Source organism: Arachis stenosperma, chromosome 1 (genome assembly GCF_014773155.1).
Source record: "Arachis stenosperma cultivar V10309 chromosome 1, arast.V10309.gnm1.PFL2, whole genome shotgun sequence".
In the NCBI taxonomy this organism is placed as follows: Eukaryota; Viridiplantae; Streptophyta; class Magnoliopsida; order Fabales; family Fabaceae; genus Arachis; species Arachis stenosperma.
In genome coordinates, this window is record NC_080377.1 from 52,084,024 (window position 1) to 52,111,394 (window position 27,371).

At 32.7% G+C, this 27,371-nt stretch overlaps 2 protein-coding genes across 2 annotated transcripts; both read right to left on the bottom strand.

Moving 5' to 3' along the window:
* Window positions 1-6,734: 6,734 nt before the first annotated feature.
* On the bottom strand, window positions 6,735-10,057 carry LOC130943900 (protein YABBY 4-like). The gene is made up of 7 exons (XM_057871986.1): window positions 9,923-10,057; window positions 9,677-9,832; window positions 9,443-9,563; window positions 8,627-8,675; window positions 8,312-8,387; window positions 7,531-7,605; window positions 6,735-7,084 (listed from the first exon to the last, which is right to left on the bottom strand). The coding sequence occupies exons 1-7, from the start codon at window positions 10,034-10,036 to the stop codon at window positions 7,013-7,015; spliced, it is 663 nt and encodes a 220-aa protein (XP_057727969.1). The 5' UTR covers window positions 10,037-10,057; the 3' UTR covers window positions 6,735-7,012.
* Window positions 10,058-23,753: 13,696 nt separating this feature from the next.
* Window positions 23,754-25,463, bottom strand: LOC130979676 (uncharacterized). The gene has a single exon (XM_057903168.1). It carries the CDS (start codon window positions 25,461-25,463, stop codon window positions 23,754-23,756), a length of 1,710 nt encoding a protein of 569 aa, XP_057759151.1.
* Between the last annotated feature and the right edge of the window lie 1,908 nt (window positions 25,464-27,371).

A 27,371-nucleotide genomic window follows, 5' to 3' on the forward strand; every position in this document is an offset into this window, starting at 1 on the left:
GTAATGATTTGATATGAATTCCTCTCCTGAGTCTATGCATGTTTCCTGACTTTAATCTGTGTTTCTGGGCCGAAAACTGGGTTGAAATGCGGCCCAGAATCTCTGCCAGCGACTTTTGTAATTCTGCAGATCGCGCACGTCACGCGTCCGCGTCGTCCACGCAATCGAGTCACTCAGCGTTTTTTGTACCACGCGTGCGCGTCGTCCACACATTCGCGTCGTTCATGCAGCTTCCAATCCGCGCGGTCGCGTCAGGCACGCGAGCGCGTCACGGTAATTCCTTCTAATTCGCGCAGTCGCGTGAGCCATGCGACCGCGTGACTTCTCGCTGGTCATTGATAAACCACTATTTTATGGTTTATCTTGTGCTCAATTGAGTGGATTTTATCAACTCTTTACCCACTTATTCATACTATTTGCATGTTTTACATTTCCCTTCCTAATTATGTGCTTTGATTGAAAACATGCTTCTTTGGACTTATATTTGCTTATTATTAATCCTCTCTTATTACCATTAGATGCCTTGATATGTGTGTTAAGTGTTTTCAGAGATTACAAGGCAGGAATGACTCAGAGGATGGAAAGGAAGCATGCAAAAGTGGAAGGAATACAAGAAGTTGGAGAAACTGCTAAGCTGTCCAGCCTGACCTCTTCACACTCAAACGGCTATAACTTTAGCTACAGAGGTCCAAACGACGCGGTTTCAGTTGCGTTGGAAAGCTAACGTTTGGGGCTTCGATTTGATATATAATATGTCATAGTGGCCCTGACGCTAGGCGACGCGACCGCGTGATCCATGCGGCCGCGTCGCAAGTGACGAAAATCAGCGAAGTTAAATTCGCAACCAGCGAATTCTGGGCTGTTTCTGACCCAGTTCTTGGCCCAGAAAACACAGATTAGAGGCTATAAATTGGGAGAATGCATCCATTCATTATGATGCACTCATAATTCACTTTCCATGATTTAGATTTAGTTTTAAGAGAGGTTCTCTCCTCTCTCTCTTAGGATTAGGATTAGGATTAGAAATTAGGATTTTTAGAAACTAGGATTTAGGACTTCTCTTAGCTTTTTAGAGTGACTCTCGATCCAGGTTCAATATTCCTATTTTTCTATTTAAATCTCTCTTTTATATTTTGATTACTCTGAAGCTTTTATTATGTTTGATTGATGTTGCCCAATTGGCTGTTGATATTTTCCGTGTTAGAATTGACATTTTTATTTAATGATATTTGAAGCATTTCAGTTTATGATTGTTCCTTTTTATTATTCCCAATCTGAGGATATTGTTATTCTAGTAGATTTAGTTTTTCCCCTTTTGGCTTTGGTTAAATAATTGGTAACTCTTGATTTATCAAACTCATTGTTGATTGAAAATTGGAATTAATTCATCCACTTAACTTACCTTCATAGTTAGAGGTTAACAAAGTGGGAGAAAAATCCAATTCTCATCACAATTGATAAGGATAACTGGGATAGGACCTCCAGTTCTTATACCTTGCCAAGAGATTTTATTAGTATTATTTTATTTTACTTATCATATAATATATTCGCACCTTATTTCCAAAACCCCAATTTACAAACTCATAACCAATAATAAGAACATACCTCCCTGCAATTCCTTGAGAAGACGACCCGAGGTTTAAATACTTCGGTTATCAATTTATTTAGGGGTTTGTTACTTGTGACAACCAAAACGTTTGTACGAAGGGATTTCTGTCGGTTTAGAGACTATATCTACAACGCGACTGTTTTTATGACATTCTTTACTGGCAAAAAATCCTAACGTCAGTCATCTCCTCAATTCCTTGTGTTTCTTCCATTTTTGCATGCCTCCTCTTCATTCTCTAAGCCATTCCTACCCTATGAAACCTGAAACACTTAACACACAGATCAAGGCATCGAATGGTAATAAGAGAGGATTAAGATTAGCTAGATTAAGACCAAAGAAGCATGTTTTCAATCATAGAACTAAACTAGGAAGGAGTTGTAAAATCATGCATATCCTATGAATAAGTGGGTGAAAATCTTGATAAAACCACTCAATTAAATACAATATAAACCATAAAATAGTGGTTTATCAGTCAGCATCAACTTCCATTGTATTATTGTTATATTGATGTCAAATTTTTGTCAAGCTGAATTTGTGCCTTTCAATTCTATTTCTGAATCTAAAAAGGAAGTCCATAATGTTAAGTAAGTGCTCTTTCTCCATTTACTAAATTGCTCATGTTTGAAGTTGTTTGTGCTTGCCAAATTGGTTTTATTGATAAATAGTTGTTGAGTTTATTTGTATGTTTCTAGGCTCAACGTGCAGGTTGCCTGTTGAAGAAAATTTTGCAAGTCATTGAGTTGTGTGTTTCACATCAAGCAGAAAGCATAAAAAAATGTAAAATTAACTTTATATGTTCAATGCCTCCCTTCTAACTGTTTGAGTGATTAGAACTACAGAGATCCTGCCTGCCTCCTCTCACTTGTTCAATTCTTGAGGTGAAATGAAATTAGATAAAACACATATTTGAATTTTGGATGCTTTATATGTAATGGATATAGGTATAATTGATCCTTCTCTTAATTGAGATATGTCTGACTGTGGAACTTTGCTGCAGGAAATAGAAATGCATATGAGTTCTGTTGTTGAGAAAGTATTTCTTTATAGATCCTTATTTTTGTTAGAAGTTAAAACTTGAAGATGTTATTTTCAGCATGATTAAGTAGCTCAAATTGATTGGACTGTATACTTTTTAAATTTAGTTAATACTATACTAGCTACCTTTATACTAGATACCTTTATAAAGTTGAAATCGATTGCCAATCTAGAGCTTTTCAGGTTTGCTTTGTTGTTTATGTTGCTTCATTTTTTATTTCCATTTTCTTTTTACTTGTGCTATATTTATATACTGTATCTCTTCAAGTATTTTATATTGTTTTATGATGTGTCATATACTATGATGTGGATGTGTGTTATATAGTGTGTACTAGCTATTATATGTGTGATGTATATATGTTTTTATAATATGTTTTTTTTTCTAAGTTGAAGAAGAATAAATGTAGGTGTTTGTGTCTAATGTGACTTTATTTTGCATGTTAATGAAGCAGGTGCTGAGCTTTCAAATGGTAAAGTGGCTGAAACAAAAGTTCTCGAGCGTTGAGAAGAAAGAATAGCAATACCAGAAATAATCTATCCTAGCAGAGTCTAAGTTGTATTGCTCTCATGTCTGTGGAACAATTCTGTTAATAGTCAACTATATTGATATGCTAGCTGGTTACTTTAATTACAACTTATCTTAATTGTTGATTATCTTTTTATTTTTAGATTTATTTTGTAATTATCATCATTTTGGGTGTGATTATGCTTAAAAAAAATTTAAATCTCATAAAATAAAATAGGTCGTGATCATAGATAAGGCTATGGTCACGATAAAAATTGTGACCATAGATAAGGCTATGGTCACGGTTTTAAGGTGGGGTGACCATAGAGGCTATGGTAACGGGAAAAAATCATGACCATATAAATAGGGCTATGGTCACGGTTTTAAGGAGGAGTGACCATAGAGGCTATGATCAACCGTGACTATAGATAAGGCTATGGTCACAGTTTTAAGGTGGGGTGACCATAGAGCTATGGCTATGGTCACGGTTTTGAGGAGGGCTGACCATAGAAGCCAAAATCGTGACCATAGATATGGCTATGGTCACGGTTTTTATGCGTGACCATAAATTGCCCTATGGTTACGGTTAAAAACCATGGCCTAAAGTGTCAGAATTTGAAAATTGTAACCGTGACTATAGGTAAAAAAAACCGTGACCATAAACTTATGACCACGGCGGAATAGGCCACAGTAAAAAACCGTGACTATAGGTCCAAAACCGTGACCATAGATCTATGGTCACCCTTTTCACTAGCTATAGTCACGGTTTTTTACCGTGACCATAGTTCTTTTTTTATAGTGAGAGATGGTACTTACAAAGATACTCCGACGCTCAAGTCATAATGGATTTGAGAGGTATAAAGTGTGTGAAATGAGTAACGTACCTAAGGGGTCTTTGCCTCCCTTTATATAATTTGGGATAATTATGTTATTTTATCTTATTTGATTAAGATAAGGGGATATTTGAATTCAAAAATCGGTTAAAGATTGTAAGACCGATTTTGGACCATCAAAAAGAGGTCCGCTCTGGACATCTGAGTCGGGAGGCCGTTCTAGAATGGGATCCGGATTGAATCCGTAACATATTGCATGAAAACTTGTAAACAATAAATTTTGAGATGAGTGTTTTACATATTGCATGAAAACTTTGTGAACCTTTTTATTAAATTGTTGAGAATTGTGGATTCTAATGATAAACTATCATTAGAATATGTAGACGAATGTATTCTAAAGGCTGAAAATGCCATCAAAGAAAGATTCAAATAGAATAAGACCACATATATAGACTTTATACAAAGATTATTAATTCAATATGGGACACAAATAAGAACGCATTAAGTTATGCAAGTTCTACTTAACATGGTTACATTATATAATAAATGCAATCATTCATATATATTAAATTTAGGCAATGAAAAAAATACAATTATATAAAGATCGAAAAAAAAAGTTTTGATATGCCAAAAGTTACTCAGGTTGCCAAAATAACTTAAACCTGATAAGAATATTAGTTTAATAGTAATTTTTTTTATACATTTATATCATTCATTGATAACTAATAATATAGTTAATTGAATCTAACTTGTATATAAATAGTGGAGATTGTTCAGAGGTTTCTGCTCTATGTTTTCAAAGCATGACAATTCCTCTATATTCTTAGCCAAGCATATATTTCCTAAAGATGTAGGAGGAATTAGAATTATTTTTGTCAAATTCATACTAAAAGAATAAATAAATTAGAGCATGCATATAGGCTAAATAATATTGTATTTGTTATATGTAATTTACGTCTTAAATTCAGATAATATATATTTCACATTATTAGATTTCTATGTAAAAATTATATGTCATGCTGCCTTTCATATTCAAAATTTAGGATAACAAACTTGTAAAATAATAGTCTATTATGATGTATTTAATTTTTTAAGTAAGAAAAAGAAAAAAAAAAGGTATACTTTGATCTAATTGGTTATAAAAACATCAATTTAATTTTTTGAGTTAGAAAAAAGTTACCGAGTAAAATCTTGATCTTTCTAGTAATATTAAAAACTTGTGAGTATTATAGTTTGCTTTTAAATATTTTAATTTATTAGAATGATTTTAATTTTTAACATATGTAACATATATTTAGTTAAAAGATATTGATGTTTATATTCATCAAAGTGATGGTAATAGTATGCTTTACTTTATACTGTATTTTTAAATTTTTCTGGTCAAGACGATAAAAATGAAAATGAAGGTGAATATAATCTCAATAAATCAAATCTCGAGCAAGGTTTTTCGGATTTTGATGATTATTGATTATAAACTTAAATATTGACCATTAATAGTTGAATATTTACTTTTTTTTTTTACTTTTTTCAATTTTGTTTATATGAAATTACAAGACTTCAGTTGATATCGTATTTTTAATTTTTATACTTTTTAAAATTTATATTAAAAAATATAATTATATTTTTGTGTATTTATTTATAATTTTATATATTATTTTATTATAATTTAATTATTTTAATTAAATTATAGTTAAATGAATTAAATCTCAATCGATAAATAACTAACTAAAATAATTGACGGTTCGATTTTGAGAACCTTACCTTAAACGTACACAATATAACTAATCATCTATGACCAATGTGTAACTAGCGCAGTCAAATTAGGAAGTTGCTGCGATAGCACTAACATCTCAATCACCAATGTGCCTAATAAAGAAAATTTTGAGATTAAGTTTCTCAATGACAAGATATGTGTGTTCCTAATTTTGGTAATCAAAAAGCCTTCTTTTTGACATCAAGGTAAAAATTCCTGAAACAGCTTGTGTCACACATAGACTTTTGGTCGTTAAATGCGGAGAACAAATATGACTCATCAGCTTTTCTAGGGCATGGAATTATTATCCTATTGAAAGAAAATGATAAGTAAAACATGCCAATATGGAATCAAAAAACAAAAGCTATACCTAACCGTACATAGACCAAAACAAAATCCATGTACGTACGCATTAAGCATTTTTCATCCTTAAATAGCATGCATACAAACATTTTTCTTTCCGGGCTAATTTAATGTTAGTTATGTTTAGCATATTCCTATATCTTATTATATCTACATATGATTCTCGTTTGAAGTACGAAATAATATTAATTATGAGATAGATATATGTATTCATGTAATGAAAATGAGTAAAGATCCACATGTTTATATTAATTTGGTTATAAGGCATTTCTGCTTTTCGTTGTAAAGGTGAGACAGCTCTTTAATTATTTTTTAGGAAGTTAAAAATTACTAATTAACCATAGAATAATAATAAAAAATTATGCCTAGTTATTGATAGCTAGGTATAGCATAATGGTAGATAATAATTGAAAAATTATAAAAAGTTAATTTTTAGTTTATTAATATTAACTTTATAATATTTATTTTTGGAGAATTTATAATTTAAAATTTAAGATAAAAAATATTTTTAAAAAATTAACGAATATTAATCGAAAAAGATTGACTCAACGCATAATAATTTATTATCAGATACATTAGAACATTAATAACAATTCCAAAGGAGCTAGTACTAAATAGCATAATTAAAAGGTTAATAATAACAAGGTCTACTACGAACAACAGGCATGAAACAATTCCAAAAGAGCTAGTACTAACTAGCTTAGTCCTTGGTTATCAACTTATCAACATAAACCATCATCATCATCATCATTATCAGCTACAATAATAGGTGCATACATATATAACCTAAAGGAATCAAAGTTCCGCCAATGAACTTGAAAGGGTTACGTTGATGATGGATTCCATCGGAGAATTTTCACTTTTGCATTAACTTAAAAGAGAAAAGTCACATCATAGTGCTATAGCTAGCTGAATCAGTAGGGTGAAACACCAACATTAGCCGAAGCATAAAACCCAGCATCTTTCATCAGAACCTCTTCTCCTTCCTGAAACAAACAAAACAAAATATTAATAGGCACGTTGACAATAAAATACACATAAAACTGTTCAACTATTCTAAATCAATCATTATAAGTGTATAAAAAAATTAATTATCGGTATATATATATATATATATATATATATTAAAATATAAAATATATATTAAAAATAAATTAAATAATATATATTTATACATAAATATTTGATAACTAATTTAGTTTAATAATAATTTTTTGTGTGTATATAATAATTTTTTATTTTAAATTACAATATTGAAAGTATGGGTTAAGAAAATAAAAAGTATATGGTCCGATCGAACAAGACTAATATAGTTATTACTTAATTTTGGATTGATTTCCTCAACAATTTACTTGTGCATATTAATAGATAGAATGTGATAATAGATGCACAAAATATATATATACAAGTAAGGGATTGCATGATAAGGTACCTGCTGGCGCACGTTTGTCTTCTTCACAGTCTGATCAGGCATGAGACCAAAGTGAATGTGTGGGAAGTGGGCCCACTGACACACAAAGCGCGTCACATATTAAAAGGAGTCCAAAATGAACTAGAAAACCGGATATATACAGAATCTACTTGATTGTTCAACTTGAACATAATAATTCTTATGCCACATTTTTAGCACATTATCTTTTTGAAGGGGAAAACATATATAAAATGTAATAGTTATTTGTATGGAAACATCTTTAAATATTATAAATCGTTAAATAGTTTTATATCTTTAATTGAATATATTTTATAATTTATAATGTTATTTCACATACAAATACATACATGAAAATAACCATTAAAAAATCATCATAAAATGTATTTGTTTATTTTTTATTAGCTGAAAGTATTTTCTAGCCTTTTTTCCATATACATATGTTGTTCTACTTTTATATAGAGATACTACTTTGAAGTGTTCTTTCAAAACTACTATAATTCTAAATTAAAGGAAGCTAGGTAAAAGAAACAATGCTGATTTTTAAGTAAAGCATAAGAGAGGAAAACACTATAGATTGAATGACACGTTGCATGCAAAAATTTAGGGCATTAGAAAAACTATATGATAGACAATATATAGAAACCCTAATAAAGGCTACTAAGGAAATACACTAGGGCTAACAACTAACATTTAATAATTATTTGTATTGATTAATATATAGTATTGATTTTTGTATTTTTGTATTTTTTTTTTTTTTGAAATGTGGAAAAATGAAGCATACATTCTTGGCAGCTGCACTGAAGGCCTCTCTGTGGGTTATATCAGGATTGACAGACTTAATGCGTTGGATCTCGTCCCTGCAGATCGATATATACATACATACATATTCAGATTCAGATTTGATTTAACTTTATAACGAAACTATGATGCAGACATAAATATATAATATATATGAAAAAGATATTTCTTTTATCCGAAAATAAGTATCGTTTTTAAATGTATTTTGGACTCATATATATATGAAAAATGGTATTTATTTTTGGCTAAAAAGGAGTAATAGAAGAAGAGAAAGGGTTATTCATGGATATATACTCACTTAATGAAGCGGTTGTAAGCGGATGGGACTCTCTGTCTCTTCTCAGGAGCTGGGAGAGAAACATGCATGGCATTCACAATCATGTCAAAATTAAATCACTTCAATAATTCCTTTTGACTTTTAGTTTTAAAGTTTATAATTAATTCAATCTTTTCTCTGGCATCACCATTATGGACTATATGCATTCTCTTCTGCATTATTAGTGTTACAAGTTTCAAGCAACTATAATTCCGGGGGAGAATGAATAAAGAAGCATGATAAAATCTGAACTATCATATCTCTCTCTCTCTCTCTCTCAACCACTCAACTCTTTTCCCATACTACTACTCTAATTATATAAGAGGCCAAAATAACCCTTTTTTAAGTAAAAAAAGAAACCTTTATCTCTGTCGGTGCTTGGTATTAATCTAATCAATTGTAAGGGGAAAAAATGAACATTCTTACTGTTTTCTAATTATATAAAATAATCAGTCAACATTTATAAATGGTAGCTAATAAAGAACCAAGGAGGGTTTTAGCTAGGTACTTTGGGGGTTAATGCCATAAAAGACCCCCCCCCCCCCCCCCCCCCTTCCCCCTTTTTAACCAAACGGATCGTACTAATTGGAGACTGCTAATAAAGTAGTAGAGCATATTTTTTAATCAATAATGCTAGTTGAAGTTTCTCTCAGCATAAAAAATAAGAAGTTTATAGTAAGAAATTAAAGGGAAAGTATCATTTTGGCACCGAGAAACTCAACCTGAACATTGCCCCAAACATAACGTTGTGTAAGAAAGAAAATGATAAGAAAGAAAATGAAAATGTATGTGACGTACGTCTGTTTATGATAGGTGGGCGTGGAAGCTCATCAACAACAGTCCTAGTAGGCATGGAGAATTCATTTGGTGTGTTTGTCTGGTTCATGAAGAAATTTGGGGATGGATTCGGAATCTCCTCCTGTAACCAAGAAATTACTGATTAGCAACTAGCAAATCGCTATCATGAAACTGCTTTAAGCTGAATAATTATATCTCTAACACATTTTAAGAATGTACTGGAAAAGTATATACCAGAAGGTTATGAGTTGGGGAGAAGAAAGAGTGTCCGAAATGGAATTGATTGGGCGATGGAAGAAGAAGGCCTCGCATGTTCACCGGCAGCAGATTGGTGCAATGGCCGCATCGCACCGTCACCGTCTTGAACAAGCTTGTGCAGGGAACACTCACCTGAGACAACAACAAAAAAAAACCCTAGGCCGATGTAGGTGGATGATGATATAGAAGATATATATGAAGTAGGGAGTTTGAGATTCATACAGCAAGGACAGTGTCACAAATGTTGCAGTGAACATAACAAAGCTGTTCGGAAGGAGGGATGTGGTCCAGTGATAATGTAGTTGAAGAAGAAGAAGAGGAGGAGGATGATGACATCTTCAATTAAGTAAAAAAGTGATTTCCTCTTTCTATATTTTTTAAAAGAAAAAGAGAGAAATAATTCTTCTCAGTTTGATGATTGGTCTCTTGATTGGTTGGTTGATTGATTGATTGATTGATTGATTGATGGATGATGGACAGGTTAACCACCACGCACCACACTAGCACCCTCGTCTCCTTGGATATGCTTTTTTTGATTATGAGTTGTGAAAGAAAGGCACAGAGACACACAGAAACAGAAAGAGAAACAAAGAGATGATGGATGAGAGTGAAAGAGAAAGAGTCTCTTGTTGCTTGGGGCAATTCTGTTCCTGTGTTTATTGGTCTTGTTTATAGAGAGAGCGATGGAACAAGCACATGGATGGATGGATGGATGGATGTGCATGCATGGATGTGTCATGTCAAGGTTGGAAGAGGGGGAAAGGGGGGGAATGAAGTGATGATGTTATGTAAGATGGAAACATATAGATGGATGCATGAATGGTATGTGGTTGGCATTCCCAATGGAGAGAGAAAGAGAGGGCGGCAGATGTGGGGGAGAGGAGCCAGAAAGGGACGTGTGCATGGGGTGATATAGCTTTCACACACTCACCTGTTGTTTTCAATAGTTAAAGACGCTCTTGTCTTCGAGCCTGCTTCCTCTCAAACCACTCTCCTCCTTTTATTTATTCTCAACAGTCATACCATAACTCCTCTCTCTTTCTCTCTCTCTCTCTTATAAACTTGTATAATTTATTACTTTATCATTATTATAAAAAATATAACTATTTATTTATTAACTTAAATTTCTAAAAAAAATAATTTTATGACATAGCGTCGTATCTTTTATAACTAAAAGTTTAGAATTTGAGTTTTGTTATTCCTTTATTAAAAATATTATTATTTATGTTTCTTTTTTATTAATTTAAATTTTTTTAAAAAATAATATTATGATATCCTAGAAAAATCTTATGTTTGAAAAATTTACAGTTCAATTTTTAATAAATTTCAAAAAAAAATATAAGACAAATTAAAAGAAAAGAAAAAATGTCTATTGCAAAAGCTAAATAAACTTGAAAAAAAAATTCTTGTTTAAAAAAAATATTAGTGATATAAATATTTATGTTGTCTTTTTTTATCAATTTAAACTTTAAAAAAAAAAGTATAATGACATTCTTAAAAAAAATTTAGTATAAGACAAATAAAAAAATTCTATCCAAAAATTAAACAAACTCAAAACATATTCTTATTTACTTGGTTATAGTTTTGGAGTAGCGATTTTTTGAAAATTATATATACTTGTGTTTATTACTTGAGAGAAGATACAAATATACATAAAAAGAACGGAAAGAAGTTTTTTTTTTCTTCTTTTCTTTGTTTTATAGATATATATAAATATAAATTATATGGAGTTATGGACTCGTGGGACGTATATAAATTAGTTTCGAAACACTTAGAGAAAATGAAAAAGAGATATCTGAGTATAGATGTAAAAAAACTTAGTATATGTATTTTAATAAAATTATATTTGTCTCTTTAATTTGAAATACGATTATATTTCTGTTTTTATAATAGTATTATGTTCTAATGAGCAAAAGCAACTAATAGAATGGAGGGGAACTCAGAAGTGAGTGGCATTCTGTTTTATGAAGTGATGATGAATTTAATAAGTAATGACAGAAATATATAGATATGGTAAACTTGGCGACAAGGGAGAGATAGAATGATGATGAAAAGCGTGCCCCACTTGAATGTAGCCCTAACAACACTTCTCTCTTCCCACTTACTCTATCTCTTGTTACCTTCTCCGTCTCCTTAGGGCTGCTGGCTCAATGTGAATAGTGAATAATAACCCTCATTGAAGCTACAGCCAGTGAAACTTGAGAAGCTCCATGATAGCATCATCATCATCATCATCAACATCATTCAACATTCAACATTCAACATTATAATAATAATATTTGTGAAAAAGAGATAAACATACAATGCAAGGCTTATTTTACTTTTGGTGATTTGACAACTCCATCTCGCTGGCCTATACACAGAACTGATACGTATTTAAGGCAGTAAAAAACAATCTCAGTCATGAGCAGACTTTCCCTCTTGCTAGCTATGCTTACCACCTTTGTCCTTTACTATATTTCTATTTCTTTTCTCTTAGAATCTTTTTTCTCTCCTTCGCCTCGCTATTCTCATCATCATCCTCAACATTTTCTTATTTAATTTCGATACTGCTTAACGTTTTAAAATTTTTGCTAATGACTGCTCTGTTCAAAATCCCAATATAATTTTTTTTTTAAAAAATAGAAAATGAAAAACTTTCAGTACATAAATTATATGTATTTAATTAAAATATTTTTAATAAAAATAATCTTAACAAGTACTAAGTAGCAAAATCATAATTTTAAAACTAAGCAATAAAAGAAAAATTTTACCCAAGATTGTAAACTCCAAATCTGCACTAGGATTTTGAGATAAACTAAAAATCCAAAATGAATAAGTACATGTAACTAATTTAATTAAAAATAATGTTATACAATCAATAAAATTTATTAATTTTAGCTAATATTTAATCAACACCTAAACTCTAAGAAATAAATTATAAATTTTATACACTAAATCCTAAATTCAAATAGTATAAAATAAGATGTTAACTTAGTATTTTCTAATAAAAAATGTTAGCTTATAACATTTCTCTTTAATTAGTTAACACTAACTAGTAACTACATATTATTATAATTTTTTTTTACTCTTATTTTTTATTAGATTTAGGATTTACAGTTAAGATAAAATATTTAAAATTTAAAATTTAAAAACTAAATTGAACTCTAATAATTAAACTCTTTTTGTATTTACAGCATATTTTTTTAAAACAGCAGACACATGATGCGGAAATCAAAACCCTAGTAATATATAGTATAGTATATCCGGGGGCAGGGCTCTCAAATTGTTGGTGTTGTATGAAGAATGATGGATGATATTCAAATTTTGGTGAAATTGATGGTGGTTGGCATGGAACAGCTTTGCATGATCCATTGGTTTGAGGGAGATCCGATGGATCAGAAGAGTCGCCATCGATGCCCATGTAAGCCCTGCGGGATTCCCTCATCATCCCCAAAAAAGGCATTGCTGTCATCATTCATTCATTCATTCATTCATTACCATCCCCCCCTCTCATCAAACTGCCATGCAACTTCCTACTTCTCACTTACCCTCTTCTATCTCTCTTCTCTCTTCTCTATACACATGCATACATACACGCAAAACAATTTTAACAAAATAATATCACTTTAATTTTAAAATATTTTACTAAGTCTTTTAATTACATTTGTTTTTAGATGATTATTTATATAATTAATATAAAAAATAATTAATTTTATTATATAATTAGATGTATGTATAATACTATATATTGTACAGTACATTAAAATTAAATTTAAATAATATATATATATACATACACACGCATACATGTTCCTAATAGGGGGAGAGTTTTAAAGTTTGTTGCCCCTTTATACTCACACAGCACAACACAACACCTTCAAGATGGTCCTATCCAAAATCGTAACCCTACCCGACATTGAAACATTTTGAAAGGGAGAGACTAGTAGCTACACTCACATAAAGCTTAGACACAACTGGACCCAGTTTTCCCCATGCTAGGGTTTAACTGTTGACTTTTTGAAAAAGAAAACAGAAAAATACAAAAACTACATTAACATTGCTTTTATTTTTTATCATTATCTTTCCCTATATTTATACATCAAAAGTCCTATCACTCCAAAGGCATTTGCATAAGCCCTAAATTGTCTAACACTCTAACGAAAACTGTCACAGGTTTAGCCGATTATCTTGGACATATTGTTATTTGTGATCAGATTTATATTTCAAAAATTTGTGTTTAATACTTAGATAAACTAAAAATATAGAGATAAATTAAAAAATTTTGTATTATACTACTTTTTAAGATAATAGAAAATATGCCTCCAAAATATATATAAATTTATTTTATTTATTTTAAAATTCTAAACATATTTTTGTATTTTTTCTATTAAAAACGTGTAAATTTATATACATTTACGAGCTCATATAAGAATTTAGGTGTAGTTCCTAATATCGTTGATAAAATTAATTATTTTAACAATTTTTTTTTATGATATTTTTTAAAATTTTATTTAAATACCTGTCATAATGAATTGCATATATAATTAATTCAAACAACTTAAATTGTTAAATAAAAGTTATATGAATTATTATATATTTAAAGTTAATAATTTTTTTATAAATAATAAATATAAATATTATTTATATATTAAAATTAGTGATTATATATTTATTATTTATATATAAATATATGTGTTATTTAATTTATTTTTAATATTTATTTTATATTTTAATATATTTTATATTGGTGATTAATTTTAATTAATTAATTTTAGTGAATACTTAACATAGTTGAATAATAAATCGGAGGAATCTTCCGTGGTCTATGAGATATTAATGCATATTCCCCACCTATGCACGTATTTGTCATAATAGTAGTGTTATTTTTACTCCTAGATCGTACGACACAACTTATGCGATAGAGCTAAACAATAAAAGTTAACGGCTAAAATTAGAGCATATAACAGCTACATATTTTCTGTTTAACATCTTATTTTTAGTTCTATTATATTAGTTTTCTATACTTTCGTAGAAGTAGAAATAATATTTAGATCATCATGTATATGTGTTGTAAATTTTAATTTGAATAAATCAACATTCACCATAAATAGCACAATACCAACTGAAACTGACTTTCCAAGTGAAGACAGAATCAAATTAACTTCACCATAATCCAAATGGAACTAGCCTTCTTATAAACTAGCTACGAGATCAAGTAATGTTGTTATTATTAATATCTATATCACTCTTCCTGTTTCTTCCATTTGCAGTCTCTGTGACTGTTAGTACCCACCATGATGGCAATAGCTTGTGTCAATTCCAAATCCGTACTTGCTTTGTTTCGTCAACTTTAAGGCTGTGATACCATTGATTTGTGATGAAGACTCATTCATTCTAAGTAGGCAAGAAGCATATTATATATGAAAAAGGGGCAACAATAGTTGTAGATATATATATATATTAGAGATATAATCGTACATGTGTTTTTTTTTTTTTGTCGGTTTAAATTTTAGAAGAAGTGATATCGAATTTATAATTTATATAACTGAAAAATTTAAAGTTTGATTTTTATAATTTTTTTAAAAAGTTAGTATAATATAAATAAAAAAAATTATAGAAAAAATTTATACAAAATTAAAAAGAGACTTTTACATGTGAAATTGTGTTAGAGATAATTATTTATATATTTTTTATTTTCTTAAACTTTCAAGACTTTTTTATTTATTTAAATAAAATAATTTTTTATTTATCATTTTATACCATTATTAAAAAATTAACGTTTTTGTGCATTATCTTTCAATTTCACAATCAATCAAAATTCGCAGACTATGTTAGCAAAATTAAGAAAAATCTAATTGTGCACTCACTAGCTGCAAAATTGAAAACAGTTTTTCTATCCCAATTTTGCGGTCATTGTCAGCGTAATTGAGAAAGAATATTTGTATAATTGAAATAAACTTTTAGGGTTTCTATTTTCATGACTAGAACTTTTGGGGCTAATGGCATAGTTAACGATTTTCTAACTTAGTGAATCATTAAAGAGGAGACCATAAAGATCTACAATAAAATGACAAATTGATCTAACATCAAGTTATTTAATTTCATTTTTTCTTGTTGATTTTGATTTACTTGTCATTATATATAAAGTATTAATCTGAACGCCCGAATTTGTATAGAAAAGTTAGTCAAACAAGACGTTTGTGGAACCGTCCAACTATGAGGATGAAAGAAAGATCAATGTGTACATCCAATTGTAGTTAATTTAATTTTCATGTATTTATAAATTTCCATGTACTCATTCTAATTGTACTCGTTAATTTTTATGTATTTTTTAATTTTCATGCACTATATTCGATCTTACTTAATTATGCTAACAGTGGCTGCGAATTTAGGATGAAACACGTTCTTCACAATTACGCTGGCTAGTAATGTCTGTGAAATTGAAGTAAAAAAATTGTTTTTTTCGCATACAATGAATGCGAAATTAAGAGATAATATACCAACACGTAATTTTTTTAAAAATAATGTAAAATAAAAAAGTAACGAAATTGTTTTATTCAAATAAATAAAAATCCTAATTTCACGACAAATATATGCTTTGTTTGTTTTCCAATATATTTTGTTTATCATATAAGAATTAAATTCCAGATTCATATGTTATCATGCATATGGCATAATATTAGTTTCATTGTCTATTGAACAGACAAACCAAAATCCTGAAAGAAAATGAGGCTCTTCAGTGTTATTTCTACTTTTCTCATTTGGTATATTTCATAAATAATTGTAAAATGTTTTCATTTTTCATATTATGAATAATTTCTAGACCGCATGCTTGCCAATAATTAAGTTTACATATATATGTTTAAACACGAAAGATTTTTAGGTGCTATGAGAGCAATTAAATGCTCTTATTTTATTACATTCATTACTTTTTACGTTGATATTTATTATTTTTAATTTAAATTTAAAAATATTAATAAAATAAAAACTAATCTTGGACTAGCCGACATTGTTGAGATATAGCAAAATAAGAGCATTCATTTGTTGTAATAGCACACAATTCTCTTCAAATACATAATTTTTTACTCATGAATTTATTATCAAATGCTAGCAACTGCATGCTGTAAAACTTTTTGGGTTTGCCTAAGTGAAAGAATAAATAATTCTTTTTTAAAATATAAAAATATTTTTGATCAATTTTCTACTTTCATAATAGTAAAAATTGTCTTTGACATATTATTCATAAAATCTTAAATATAATAAATACATAATTGAAATAATCTAATATTTTAAAAAATGTAAGCCAAAAATGGTTTCTGAAATTTGTTATTGTTTTTTAATATTATATTACTTTTTATAAAATGTTGAAAAATAAAATTTTGTTTTCATTAGCTTTATAGAGTACAAGATGATAGAGCACTTTAATTGGCTTTAAAGAACCAAAACCATGCCTGAAACTAAAGATGCTCTTAATTAGTTTGCCGAGGCGAAAGGAATCGTCTCATATATAGCCCTGACAGGATTTATTAATTAAATTCTGCTTTTCCAGTAAGAAAGTAAAACACGATTAATTGTACCTAAATATTATATTCTAAAGAATAGACCAGGTAAACCCTTGCAATAGTCTTATATATTGAAAACAAAGTAGAAAAATAGTGAAAAGCATTAGATAAAATTAAAAGAAAAAATAGTTTTATAGTTTCTTATTTTTACATCTAAATTCATTTATAAATATTTACCTAATAATTTATATTTTCAGTGGATGATTTATGATATGATACGAAAGTTTTTTATATAAAAAATCTAAATATCAATTTTTTACTATCGATATTTTTTAAAATAAAGATAGAATATGAGTAGGGGTGTACAAAAAAATTTTTACTCTAATGTCTAACCTAGAAATTCGATCTTAATCTGATGATCCAAATTTTGCGAGTAATATCCGATTTGTTAGGCTATCAGATAGTATTTAATCTGTCGGATATTATTCGATCTAATCCACAAATATATAGGATCGGATATCAAATATTAGTATCTGTTCCGGTGTGAAAGTGCACTCTGAAGTATAGCTCGTTCTGCGAATTCTGGAACTAGCTTTCCTGGATGTGAAGAGAATGGAACGTCGTCTGCTCTGTGGGGAGGCGGCGTTGGGTACCTGCAAAGGGACTCCAACCCTCAAGTAAGTATGAGTGTGAGAGAGATCAGAATAAGATTGGAATGAATTTCGTACCTTTAGAGTAGTAGTTTTCTAGTATATATATTGAATCGTTCTGTTATTTGTATCAGGTTTGTTATTGATATCTTTGTTGCCGGTTTGACGGAGTCCACCTTGGGTGTTATCCTAGTTTGTTGGGATAGTGGTGGTTTGACTGGAGCAGTTTGTTTGGGGGAGGATATCTATGGTAGTTATACCGAGCTCCGAGATTATCGTGATTGTGGGTCAGTGTTTGGGTACCGGATCATAGCCCCCAAGTTTGACCTATTTTTTCATGGCCGAGGTATAACAGGTCGAGTTTGTTGTATAGCTCAGAGTTGGGTATAACTGGTAGCCCCCAAGGTCGACGTGTTATAATTGGTTTTTTGAAAAAGCTAGTCAAGCTTGGAGTTTGGGCGGTAACTTAATTTATGATGAGAGGAATTTTCGGTGGTCGTGTTGGGTGTTTTAATGTTGTATTGGGAATGGGGAAGGTCACGAATTAGGGGCGTTGGTTTGTGGATTAGTATTCGAAATCAATGGTAAGGATTTGTTTGGGAATTTCAGCCTTTTACCTAAGTACGTGGTTAGTGGGCTGGTAAATTTGCTGGACTTTTGGTTTACTGTTATTGTTTAACTTCTTCTCTTTTGTCTTTGAGGATGAACAAAAAAGGTTAGTTCTTTCTGATTTTCTTCGTGCTTTCTTCTCTTCCAGTGTTGTTTGGTATTCTGCTGATGGATAAGGGAAAAGGTGTAGTAGTTGAGAAAAGGGTTAAGGGTAAGAAGAAGAAAGGGGTAGTGGATGACGCTGACAAAATCGTCAAAGAGGTTTTTGTTTGGGATCCCGTAAATCCCTATGGGTGAGTTTCTAAGTCGGTGAAAAGTTGGGCGTCCGTGTTTGGTGATGACCGTAGTATATCCCAGTTGGGTTCGCCATCTTCTTGGGTTAGAGAGGGTAGTGGCATAAGCCTCAGGTTTCTGACATGCAATGCTGCTGACCGCCGTTTTTCATCACAGTGAGGGGTTCGAATATTTTTATATGTACAGTGCTGTGTTTGTAGAGTTGGGGGTTAGGTTTACTTTCTCGGATTTTGAGTGTGGTGTTCTAATGCAGTTGAAGTGTGTGCCTTCCCAGCTTCATCCAAATTCATGGACTTTTGTTAGAGCCTTTGAAATTTTGATGTGTACTTTGCAGGTTGAGCCATCTCTAGAAGTGTTTTTTGCTCCGTTTCAGTGTAAGGGAGTGAAAATGGGGTGTTGGTTAAATCTTGCTAGTGCCCCAGGTCGTGCAATTTTCAGCATTTATCGTTCTTCTTTTAAAGGTTTCAAATCTATGTTTCTGAAAGTAGGTGTTAGTGAGAGTGATTGGCCGTGGTATGTTGATGATTGTTTATTGGAGAGGTTTCCCTTATTCTAGGTTCCGAGGCCTAGGTAGATTTTAGGTATAGATAGGATGGAATATAGAAATGAAATGATGGTGGAATTTTTAGTGAATCATATATCTTCATCTTGCTTGCTTTCTGTTGTGGAGATTCTCGAGATTCAATTTGATAGTGATGGGTTATTGGAGTATATATGTAAGTTATTTGACATTTTGATTATTTATTGTTTTGTCTATCATGATATGTGATTTGTTGTTTTGCTGTTATAGGTGAGAAATCCCCTAAAGTCACGTCCAGTGGCTTACGTGCTTTTTTCCGGACGAAGAATGTTGAGCGACAAGGTTCTAGTAGTCTTGTGGCAGCTGAGGTTGGTGCGAAGGTCAATCAGGCCTCTCCGGTGAAGAAAGTTAGCTATAAGAGGAAGAGGGGCGAGAAAAAGGAAAAGAAATCTGGTGAAGCCGAGGATAAGCTCGGTGGGAAAGAATTTGACTTGGATCAAGTTAGGAGGTTTACTGATAATAAGAGGGTCTTACACGGGTATAGGAGAGATGAAGATTTGTCGTCTGTTTGGAGTGAGCATTTCCCCTTTCCTATTGTTGCTGATGAGCATGCTCAGAGTCCTTCTGATGTGAAACTTGTGCATGATGTGGGAGATATTGGGGTTACGCAGTATCTGTAGGTAAAATGTTGTGTTTTGTTGTTTTGGTTGCTTATGCATTGTTGTATTTGGTTTTGATTGTTTGTATGATGTCCAGGTGATGGGAGTCTAGCTTATGTGTATTGGTCGTACTCAGGAGCTGAAGCATGCTCGGGACTCTTTTGATAGGGCGTCCCTGACTCAGCTGATGCAGGATAATGTGGAGAAGTCAAGCAAATTGTGCGATGCTTTTGATCTGGTGAACTCTTTGCAAGAAAAGTTGACACTATGTGAAAAATCAGAAAAGAATTTGAAAGAGAAGAATATGTCGCTTGAGGCTAGGTTGGTGGTTCTTGGTGTGGAGAAGAAGCAGGCCGAAGCTGAAAAGGAGGATCACGGTCTAGAGAAGTTTGTGGCTAGTTTTGAGAGAGCTGTCGAGCAGGCGAAGCTTTTGGCTCCTGTTGTTGATTTGGCGATGATGGATCCCTGTAAATGGTAGTGGATGGTCAGTTGGTTGAAGATGAGGATGACAGTATTGAGGGTGAAGGAGAAAGCGTTGGTGCTCCATGAGATTAGCTTCATAGTAATAGTTTGTTTTTTGTCCTTTTTTATAACTTTGTTAGTGTTGTTCATTTTTAGCGCCTGTTTGACTGCTTTTGAACAGATTGATATAAGATTTCCTCGTATGAGGGTTTGATTTGTGACTGTGTTTTGGGACTCTGTATGCTTGTAGCCATTTGTTTCTAGATGTTTTGAACTGTTGGCCCTTGGCCAAACAAATTTGATAATGGTAAAAATTTAGCTTTATGTTTTTGTTATATGCCTATTTTGTTTGTCAAAAGATAGTTTTGAAATTGTCTCATCGTTAGCATTGTTCGTCAGATGAGTAGAACATGAGGCGGGGAACAGATAATTGTGGTTATTTTATTATGTTGGAATTGAAAAGTGTGGGGTGGTGTGCCTCATTAAAACCTCTCCAGCAAAACCCTCCTTAGGGATAAAATTTGGTAGTAGGAAAAAAAGTGCATCACCGTGTCCGACTTATAGACTAGCTAAAGTACATTTTCAGAGATGATGTGTTCCAAGTGTTTGGTAGAATAGTTCCATCCAGCTTTTGTATTTTGTATGCTCCTTTACCGATAACTTGTTGGATTTGGAAAGGGCCTTCCCAGTTAGCGCTTAGCTTGCCGTGTCCTTGTGGCTTTTGTATGTCTTTAACTTTCCTGAGAACTAGATCTACCGCCGAGAAAGTCCTCGGTTTGAGTTTCTTATTGTATTTTCGAGCTATAGCTCGTTTAGCCGCTAGTTGATGTAGTGCTGATTTGTCTCGGTCTTCCTCTTCGAGGTCGAGCTCGGCTTTTCTATTTTCGATATTTTTCTTCTCACTGATGTTTGTAGTTCTAGTGTTTTATAGGGATACCTCAATAGGTATCATGGCATCGCATTCGTAGACCAACCTAAAGGGGGTTTCCCTTGTTGATGATTGTTCAGTTGTGTTATAGTAACCTGCTCGGAGGATTTTGGCAGCTAGACTTTGGCTGCCTATGTGTGTGCCACAAATGCCCTCATGAACTTTATCTATTGCCAGCTTGGCCTCTTTTGTGTTTAGACATCTTAAGAGAGGTCTCGTGAATCCTCTTTTGTATAATTCGGTTCCGAGTAGTGTGTAGAAACTTTCTCGTCTTTTGAATTTTCGTGTGTTTTGGACGCTGCTTGGTATGCTACCTGTTTGCAAGTAGTTTATGAAGGGGGATCTCCAGTCGTCTTCCTGTGAAACACTCAAAATTATTGTTAGCATAACACTAGGTTCTTCGAGCGTTAGTTGAGATAGTACGGGTGTTGTATTTTGACTTATGATTGTTGCTAATTTCGAAATGATATCTGCTCTATCATTTTTTTCTTGAGGCATATGGGATATATTAAATTTTTAAAAATTTTTGACGAGGTTATTGATAATAGTATTGTATTTCTCTAGTAATGGGTCTTATACCTGAAAGTTACCTGTTACCTGTTGTACCACAAGAAAGGAATCGCATTTCATGTTTAGCTGCGTGATGCCCATTGTATGAGCCAATCGCAGTCCTGCTATTAGAGCTTCGTACTCTGCTTGATTGTTGCTTGCGTGGAAAGTAAATTGCAAAGATTGCTCTATGCTGCTCCGTGTTCGTTCTCGAGGAGTATTCCTGCTCCGGAACCCATGCTGTTTGAGGTGCCGTCGACATATAGTGTCCATATGCTATTTTTAGGATCTTGTTCGTCTAAAGTGAGTTCTGCAATGAAGTCGGCTAGTGCTTGTGATTTGATGGCTCATCTGGACTGGTATTGGATGTCATATTCTGACAACTCGATCGACCATTTAATTAATTTTCCTGCTAGCTCAGGCTTCGTCAATATCTGTCTTAGGGGTTGTTTGGTTTTGACCATGACGGTATGGCTTTGGAAGTAGTGTCGCAGGCGTCTGGCTGTTGTCACAAGAGCCAGGGCCAGTTTTTCTAACTTCGGGTATCGAACCTCGGCGTTCTGAAGAGATTTGCTGACGAAGTATACCGGGTGTTGCTGCTTTCCTATTTTTGTTACCAAGACAGAGCTGATAGCATAATTAGTGATATATAAATAAAGAAAAAGTGGTTTACCAACTTCTGGAGTTCGGAGGATTAGGGGTGCTGATAGTATGGCTTTGATATTAGTAAAAGTTGCTTCGCATTCTTTGGTCCAATGAAACTGTTCTTGTTTCTTGAGACTTTTGAAGAAATGATGTGATCGGTGTGCTATACGAGGCAGGAACCTGGCCCATGCTATAAGTCGGCCGGTCAATTGTTGGATTTCTTTAATTGTTTTCGGGCTTCTCATGTTCAAGATTGCCTGATATTTTTCGGGGTTGACTTCTATACCTCGGCAAGTTAGCATGAATCCGAGGAATTTTCCGCTTTAAACTCTGAAAGCGCATTTCTCTGGATTGAGCTTCATGTTATATCTTTGGAATTGCTGGAATATTTCTTTCAAGTCATTGACGTGCTTTGCTATATGTGTGGATTTTGCTACCATGTTGTCAACAAAGACATCGATGTTTCGCCTGATTTGGTTTGTGAAAATTTTGTCCATGAGCCTTTGGTAAGTAGCACCTGCATTTTTGAGTCCAAATGGCATAACCTAATAGCAAAAATTACCATTGTCAGTGATAAAAGCAGTTTTATCTTGGTCAGCCTCGTGCATTAATATTTGGTTATAGCCAGAATAGGCATCCATAAAGCTTAAACATTGAAAACCAGAGGAATTATCAACAAGTTTATCAATGCACGGGAGGGGGTATACGTCCTTTGAGAAGGCCTTATTGAGGTCTGTATAATCCACACACATCCTCCACTTACCATTATTCTTTTTTACCATTACCACATTGGCTAACCAGGTGGAGTATATGAGTTCTCTAATGAAGCCGACGCTGAGCAATTTTATGGTTTCCTCGAGGGAGGCTGCCTTTTTGTTCGTGCCGAGGTATCTTTTCTTCTTAGCTATAGGTCGGACCGACTGGTTGATGGCCAACTTATGGCAAATGATGTTGGGGTCTATCCCTGGCATGTCTGCTGGAGTCCATGCGAATAGGTCAGCGTTTTATTTTAGGAGCTCGGCTAATTGATCTTATTCTTCATTTGTTAGTGCGTTGCCGAGGTATGTATACTTGTGTTCTTCAGTTGTTAACTGAATTTTAATAAGGTCATCGGTTGGCATCGGCCGTTCTTGGATGTTGGTTCACGGGTCCAGCTCGGCCAGAGGGGGTAGCTTTTCCGAATTGTATACCTCTTAGACATACGGTTGCTTGGGTTGTTTTGGTTGTTCGTTCTTCAGGATGGCATTATAACACTAGCTGGCTTCCTTTTGGTCTCCGTGGATAGTTATGACCTTGTTATCCACGACAAGGTATTGTATGTCTACTGTTTTACTGTTAGGATATTCTCCAAAAGTGGTCTGTAACCAAATGTAACCTTGGATAGAGACGCGCTCACCTGAGAAACCTACTAGTTCTCCGGACGAGTGTTGGAGGTTCTTGTCACTTAATTTCATCTTTTGGAATGTTGAATAGAACAGCACGTCTGCGCTGCTTCCCGGATCCATAAGGATTTTCTTTACCAGTGGCTCTCTGACCTGTGCTGTGATGACTACAGGGTCGTCCAGGTTTTGATCATTCGCCTTATAGTCTTTAGGGATGAATGAAATTTCTGGTTTGTTCTTGTTGGTAGGTTGGGATGGATTCGATTCTATCATCGTCATCATAGCTCGGTATGATCTTTTCCTTGCCGAGTTTGTGCATCCGCCACCTGCAAAACAACCAAAGATGCAATTTATTATTCTGCGAGGTAGATTGATATCATTGTCTACCTTTTTCCCTTTATCTCCGGGATTGTCATTTGTTTTGGATGGCTGGCTGAGGTCCTCTGTGTTCCGCTTTCGTTCACGTCCGTCGAGATAGTTGTCCAATAGCCCTTGGCGGGCCAGCTTTTCAAGGACATCTTTTGCTATAATGCAGTCGTCTATGGTGTGGCCATACTTCTGGTGGAAAGCGCAGTACTTGGATTTGTCAACGTGTCGCTGGTCTTTATATGTACCGGCCCTGTTTGGGGGTTTGATAAGTTTTGAGTGCAGTATGTCTCTTATAATGTCCTCCCTCCTTGCATTAAGGGGGGTGTAGCTGTCGAACTTGGGTGTTAGCCTGAATGATCTCTGGTCTGTTCTGCTATTTGAGTGCCTGTTTTGTCTTTCCTCTTCTTTGTTTGGGGTGGGTTTTTCCGCTTTTCGCAGTGCTCGAAATTCTTCAATTTCAATCTGAGTTGTTGCTTTTTCTTGGAACTCGGCCAGGGTCTTTGGCTTTGCTATGACTATAGATTCTTGGAATTTTCCTGGACAGAGACCGCTCTTTAGGGCGTAGAGGTGGACTTCAGGATTTAGGTTGGGTATCTCGTTGGTTGCTTCGGTGAACTTGGTCATGTAGTCTTTTAGACTTTTGTTTGACCCTTGTTTGATGGTGCTTAGGTAATCAGAATTGTGGACGTATATTTTTGATGCGGCAAAATGATTGATAAACTGGTCGACCAGCTCATCGAAGTTTGAGATGGAACCTTCTAGGAGGTTAGAGAACCAAATCAAGGCAGCTCCATCCAGGAAGGTTGGGAAGGTGCGGCACAGGATCGGGTTAGATTCTTTGTTCATGAACATCATAGCATGGAACTTGGTAACATGAACATTTGGGTCTCCTATTCCTTGGTAGGATTTTAGGGTTGAAGGCAGGGTGAAGTTTTTGGGCATTTCAAAACTCATGACCTCCTTTGTAAAGGGGTTGGTTCTTTTGGTGGTTGTTTTTGTGGCTTTGGGAATGGTGTGCTTAGTTTCCGAGGTGTGTTCATCATTGTTGTTTTTATTTTCAGTATTTTTGTGTTCTCCTCTTTTGCTATGATCATGCTCCATCTGTCGCAAGAGTTTGGATATTCTCTGATTTTTGGCCTTGAGGGCCTTATTGATTGCTAAGATTTCGGCTTGATTGGTGCTTGAAGGAGCATGACTGTGTTCGTCCGTCATGTTTCGTTTCCTGCAAAAAGAAATGAAAAATGTGCAGAGTAAAGAGTTGTGGGGTTAGAGAAATCGGCCTCATGGTGGGCGCCAAATGTTCTTGTATGAAAGTGCACTCCGAGGTATAGCTCGTTCTGCGGATTCTGGAACTAGCTTTCCTGGATGTGAAAAGAATGAAACGTCGTCTGCTCTGTGGGGAGGCGGCATTGGGTACCTGCAAAGGGACTCCAATGCTCAAGTAAGTATAAGTGTGAGAGAGATAGATCAGAATAAGATTGGAATGAATTCCGTACCTTTGGAGTAGTAGTTTTCTAGTATATATATTGAATCGTTTTGTTATTCGTATCAGGTTTGTTATTGATATCTTTGTTGCTGGTTTGACGGAATCCACCTTGGGTGTTATCCTAGTTTGTTGGGATAGTGGTGGTTTGATTGGAACGATTTGTTTGGAGGAGGATATCTGTGGCAATTATACCGAGCTCCAAGATTATCGTGATTGTGGGTCAGTGTTTGAGTACCGGTTCAGTATCATATTTGTAAATCTGATTCATCTATTGATCCGACCAAAAATTAAAAAAAAGATAAAAAAAAATATATTATTTATTAAATTGTGTTAGCCTTTTTTGTATTGGTTATCTTATTTTGTTATTTTCAGAAAATAACATTTGAACAATATTTTTGAAGTAAAATATGCCAAAAAAGAGAAAAAAAAGTACATTCATGAAAAAAGGGTTAAAAGCAAATTTTTTTATAAATTTTGAAATGTCTCATATCTACATATCCAATCTTATTCGATCTAAAAATTATTGAATTGGATCACATCTAAAGACAAAATATGTATATGTCCAATTTAATTTTTTTAATGCTGATTACATTGAGATTTACCTAAATTTAATCTAATCCAATACATGTAAAATTCAATCTAATCCAATACATATATAGCACAAAAAGAAAAAAAAGATGGACACCACAACAATAGTACTTTTATAAAGAGAAAAGGAACAATGTAAAAGAATTGCAAAACAGAAAAAGAAGAAAATAACAAAAAAAAATGGTATACAATCCATTTTTATAAGTTCAGTTATTATTAGAAATAATAATCAATTAATGTAAATTATTTTATTGGTCAACTTTTAGATGTTAAATTTGCACAAACAAATTAATCTCCATTTTTTAGAATTAAAATGTCAATCATGTTACATTATTAATAGTTTTATTATTAATATAAGAAAAAAATAAAAATTAAACCCTCAATAAAAAATAATACTCTTTTTATATCATAATGTTTATAATACTCTTCATTTATTAAGAAACAATACCATACCGACTTCAAACTACTAATTAATTTTATATATTCAGATTAAAGCTACTACCCTAAAAACCATACACAAAATTATCACATGTCTTCGTCTATCCCAAAAAGTCAAGTAAAAAAGTTGATGGACTCATTTAAAACTTAAAGTAATATAATAGTTCTTCTAATATTATTATGGAAGTTTAGAATCAGTTTGATTGATTGTTGAAAAAAAAATATTTTTTAAAAATTTTTTTAATAAAAAATGTTATTTTATATTTAGATAATTTATTTTAAAAATTTAAATATTAAAAACATCTTTTACTTATATTTATTTTAAAATTCGGTATTGTTGACTTTAAAAAAAATAAATATTTTACTTTTTTAATGAAAATATTTTTCTTAAAAAATATATCTAAATAGGTTTGAAATTGAATAAAAATGTTTTATTAAAAAAAACTATTTTTACTTAAAAAAGTCAATCTAAATTAGCGCTTAAAAGAATTTTTAAACTCGAGTTACCTTGTACCGAAATTACAAAAGGTACCATTTAGGTTTGAATGCTTCTTTAAATATACCAACTTAATAATAGACGAACAAACATATGGAGCGTTAGCTCCAAA

Bases quoted from the DNA above. Each gene is read 5' to 3' on its own strand.
- LOC130943900 (XM_057871986.1), bottom strand. From the start codon at position 10,036: ATGTCATCATCCTCCTCCTCTTCTTCTTCTTCAACTACATTATCACTG. The intron at 9,564-9,676 runs GTATATACTTTT...TCTTGGTTACAG, and splicing joins CCCCAACTCATAACCTTCTG to GAGGAGATTCCGAATCCATC. The intron at 7,606-8,311 runs GTATGCTTCATT...TTTGTGTGTCAG, and splicing joins TCAGTGCAGCTGCCAAGAAT to TGGGCCCACTTCCCACACAT.
- LOC130979676 (XM_057903168.1), bottom strand. From the start codon at position 25,463: ATGACGGACGAACACAGTCATGCTCCTTCAAGCACCAATCAAGCCGAA.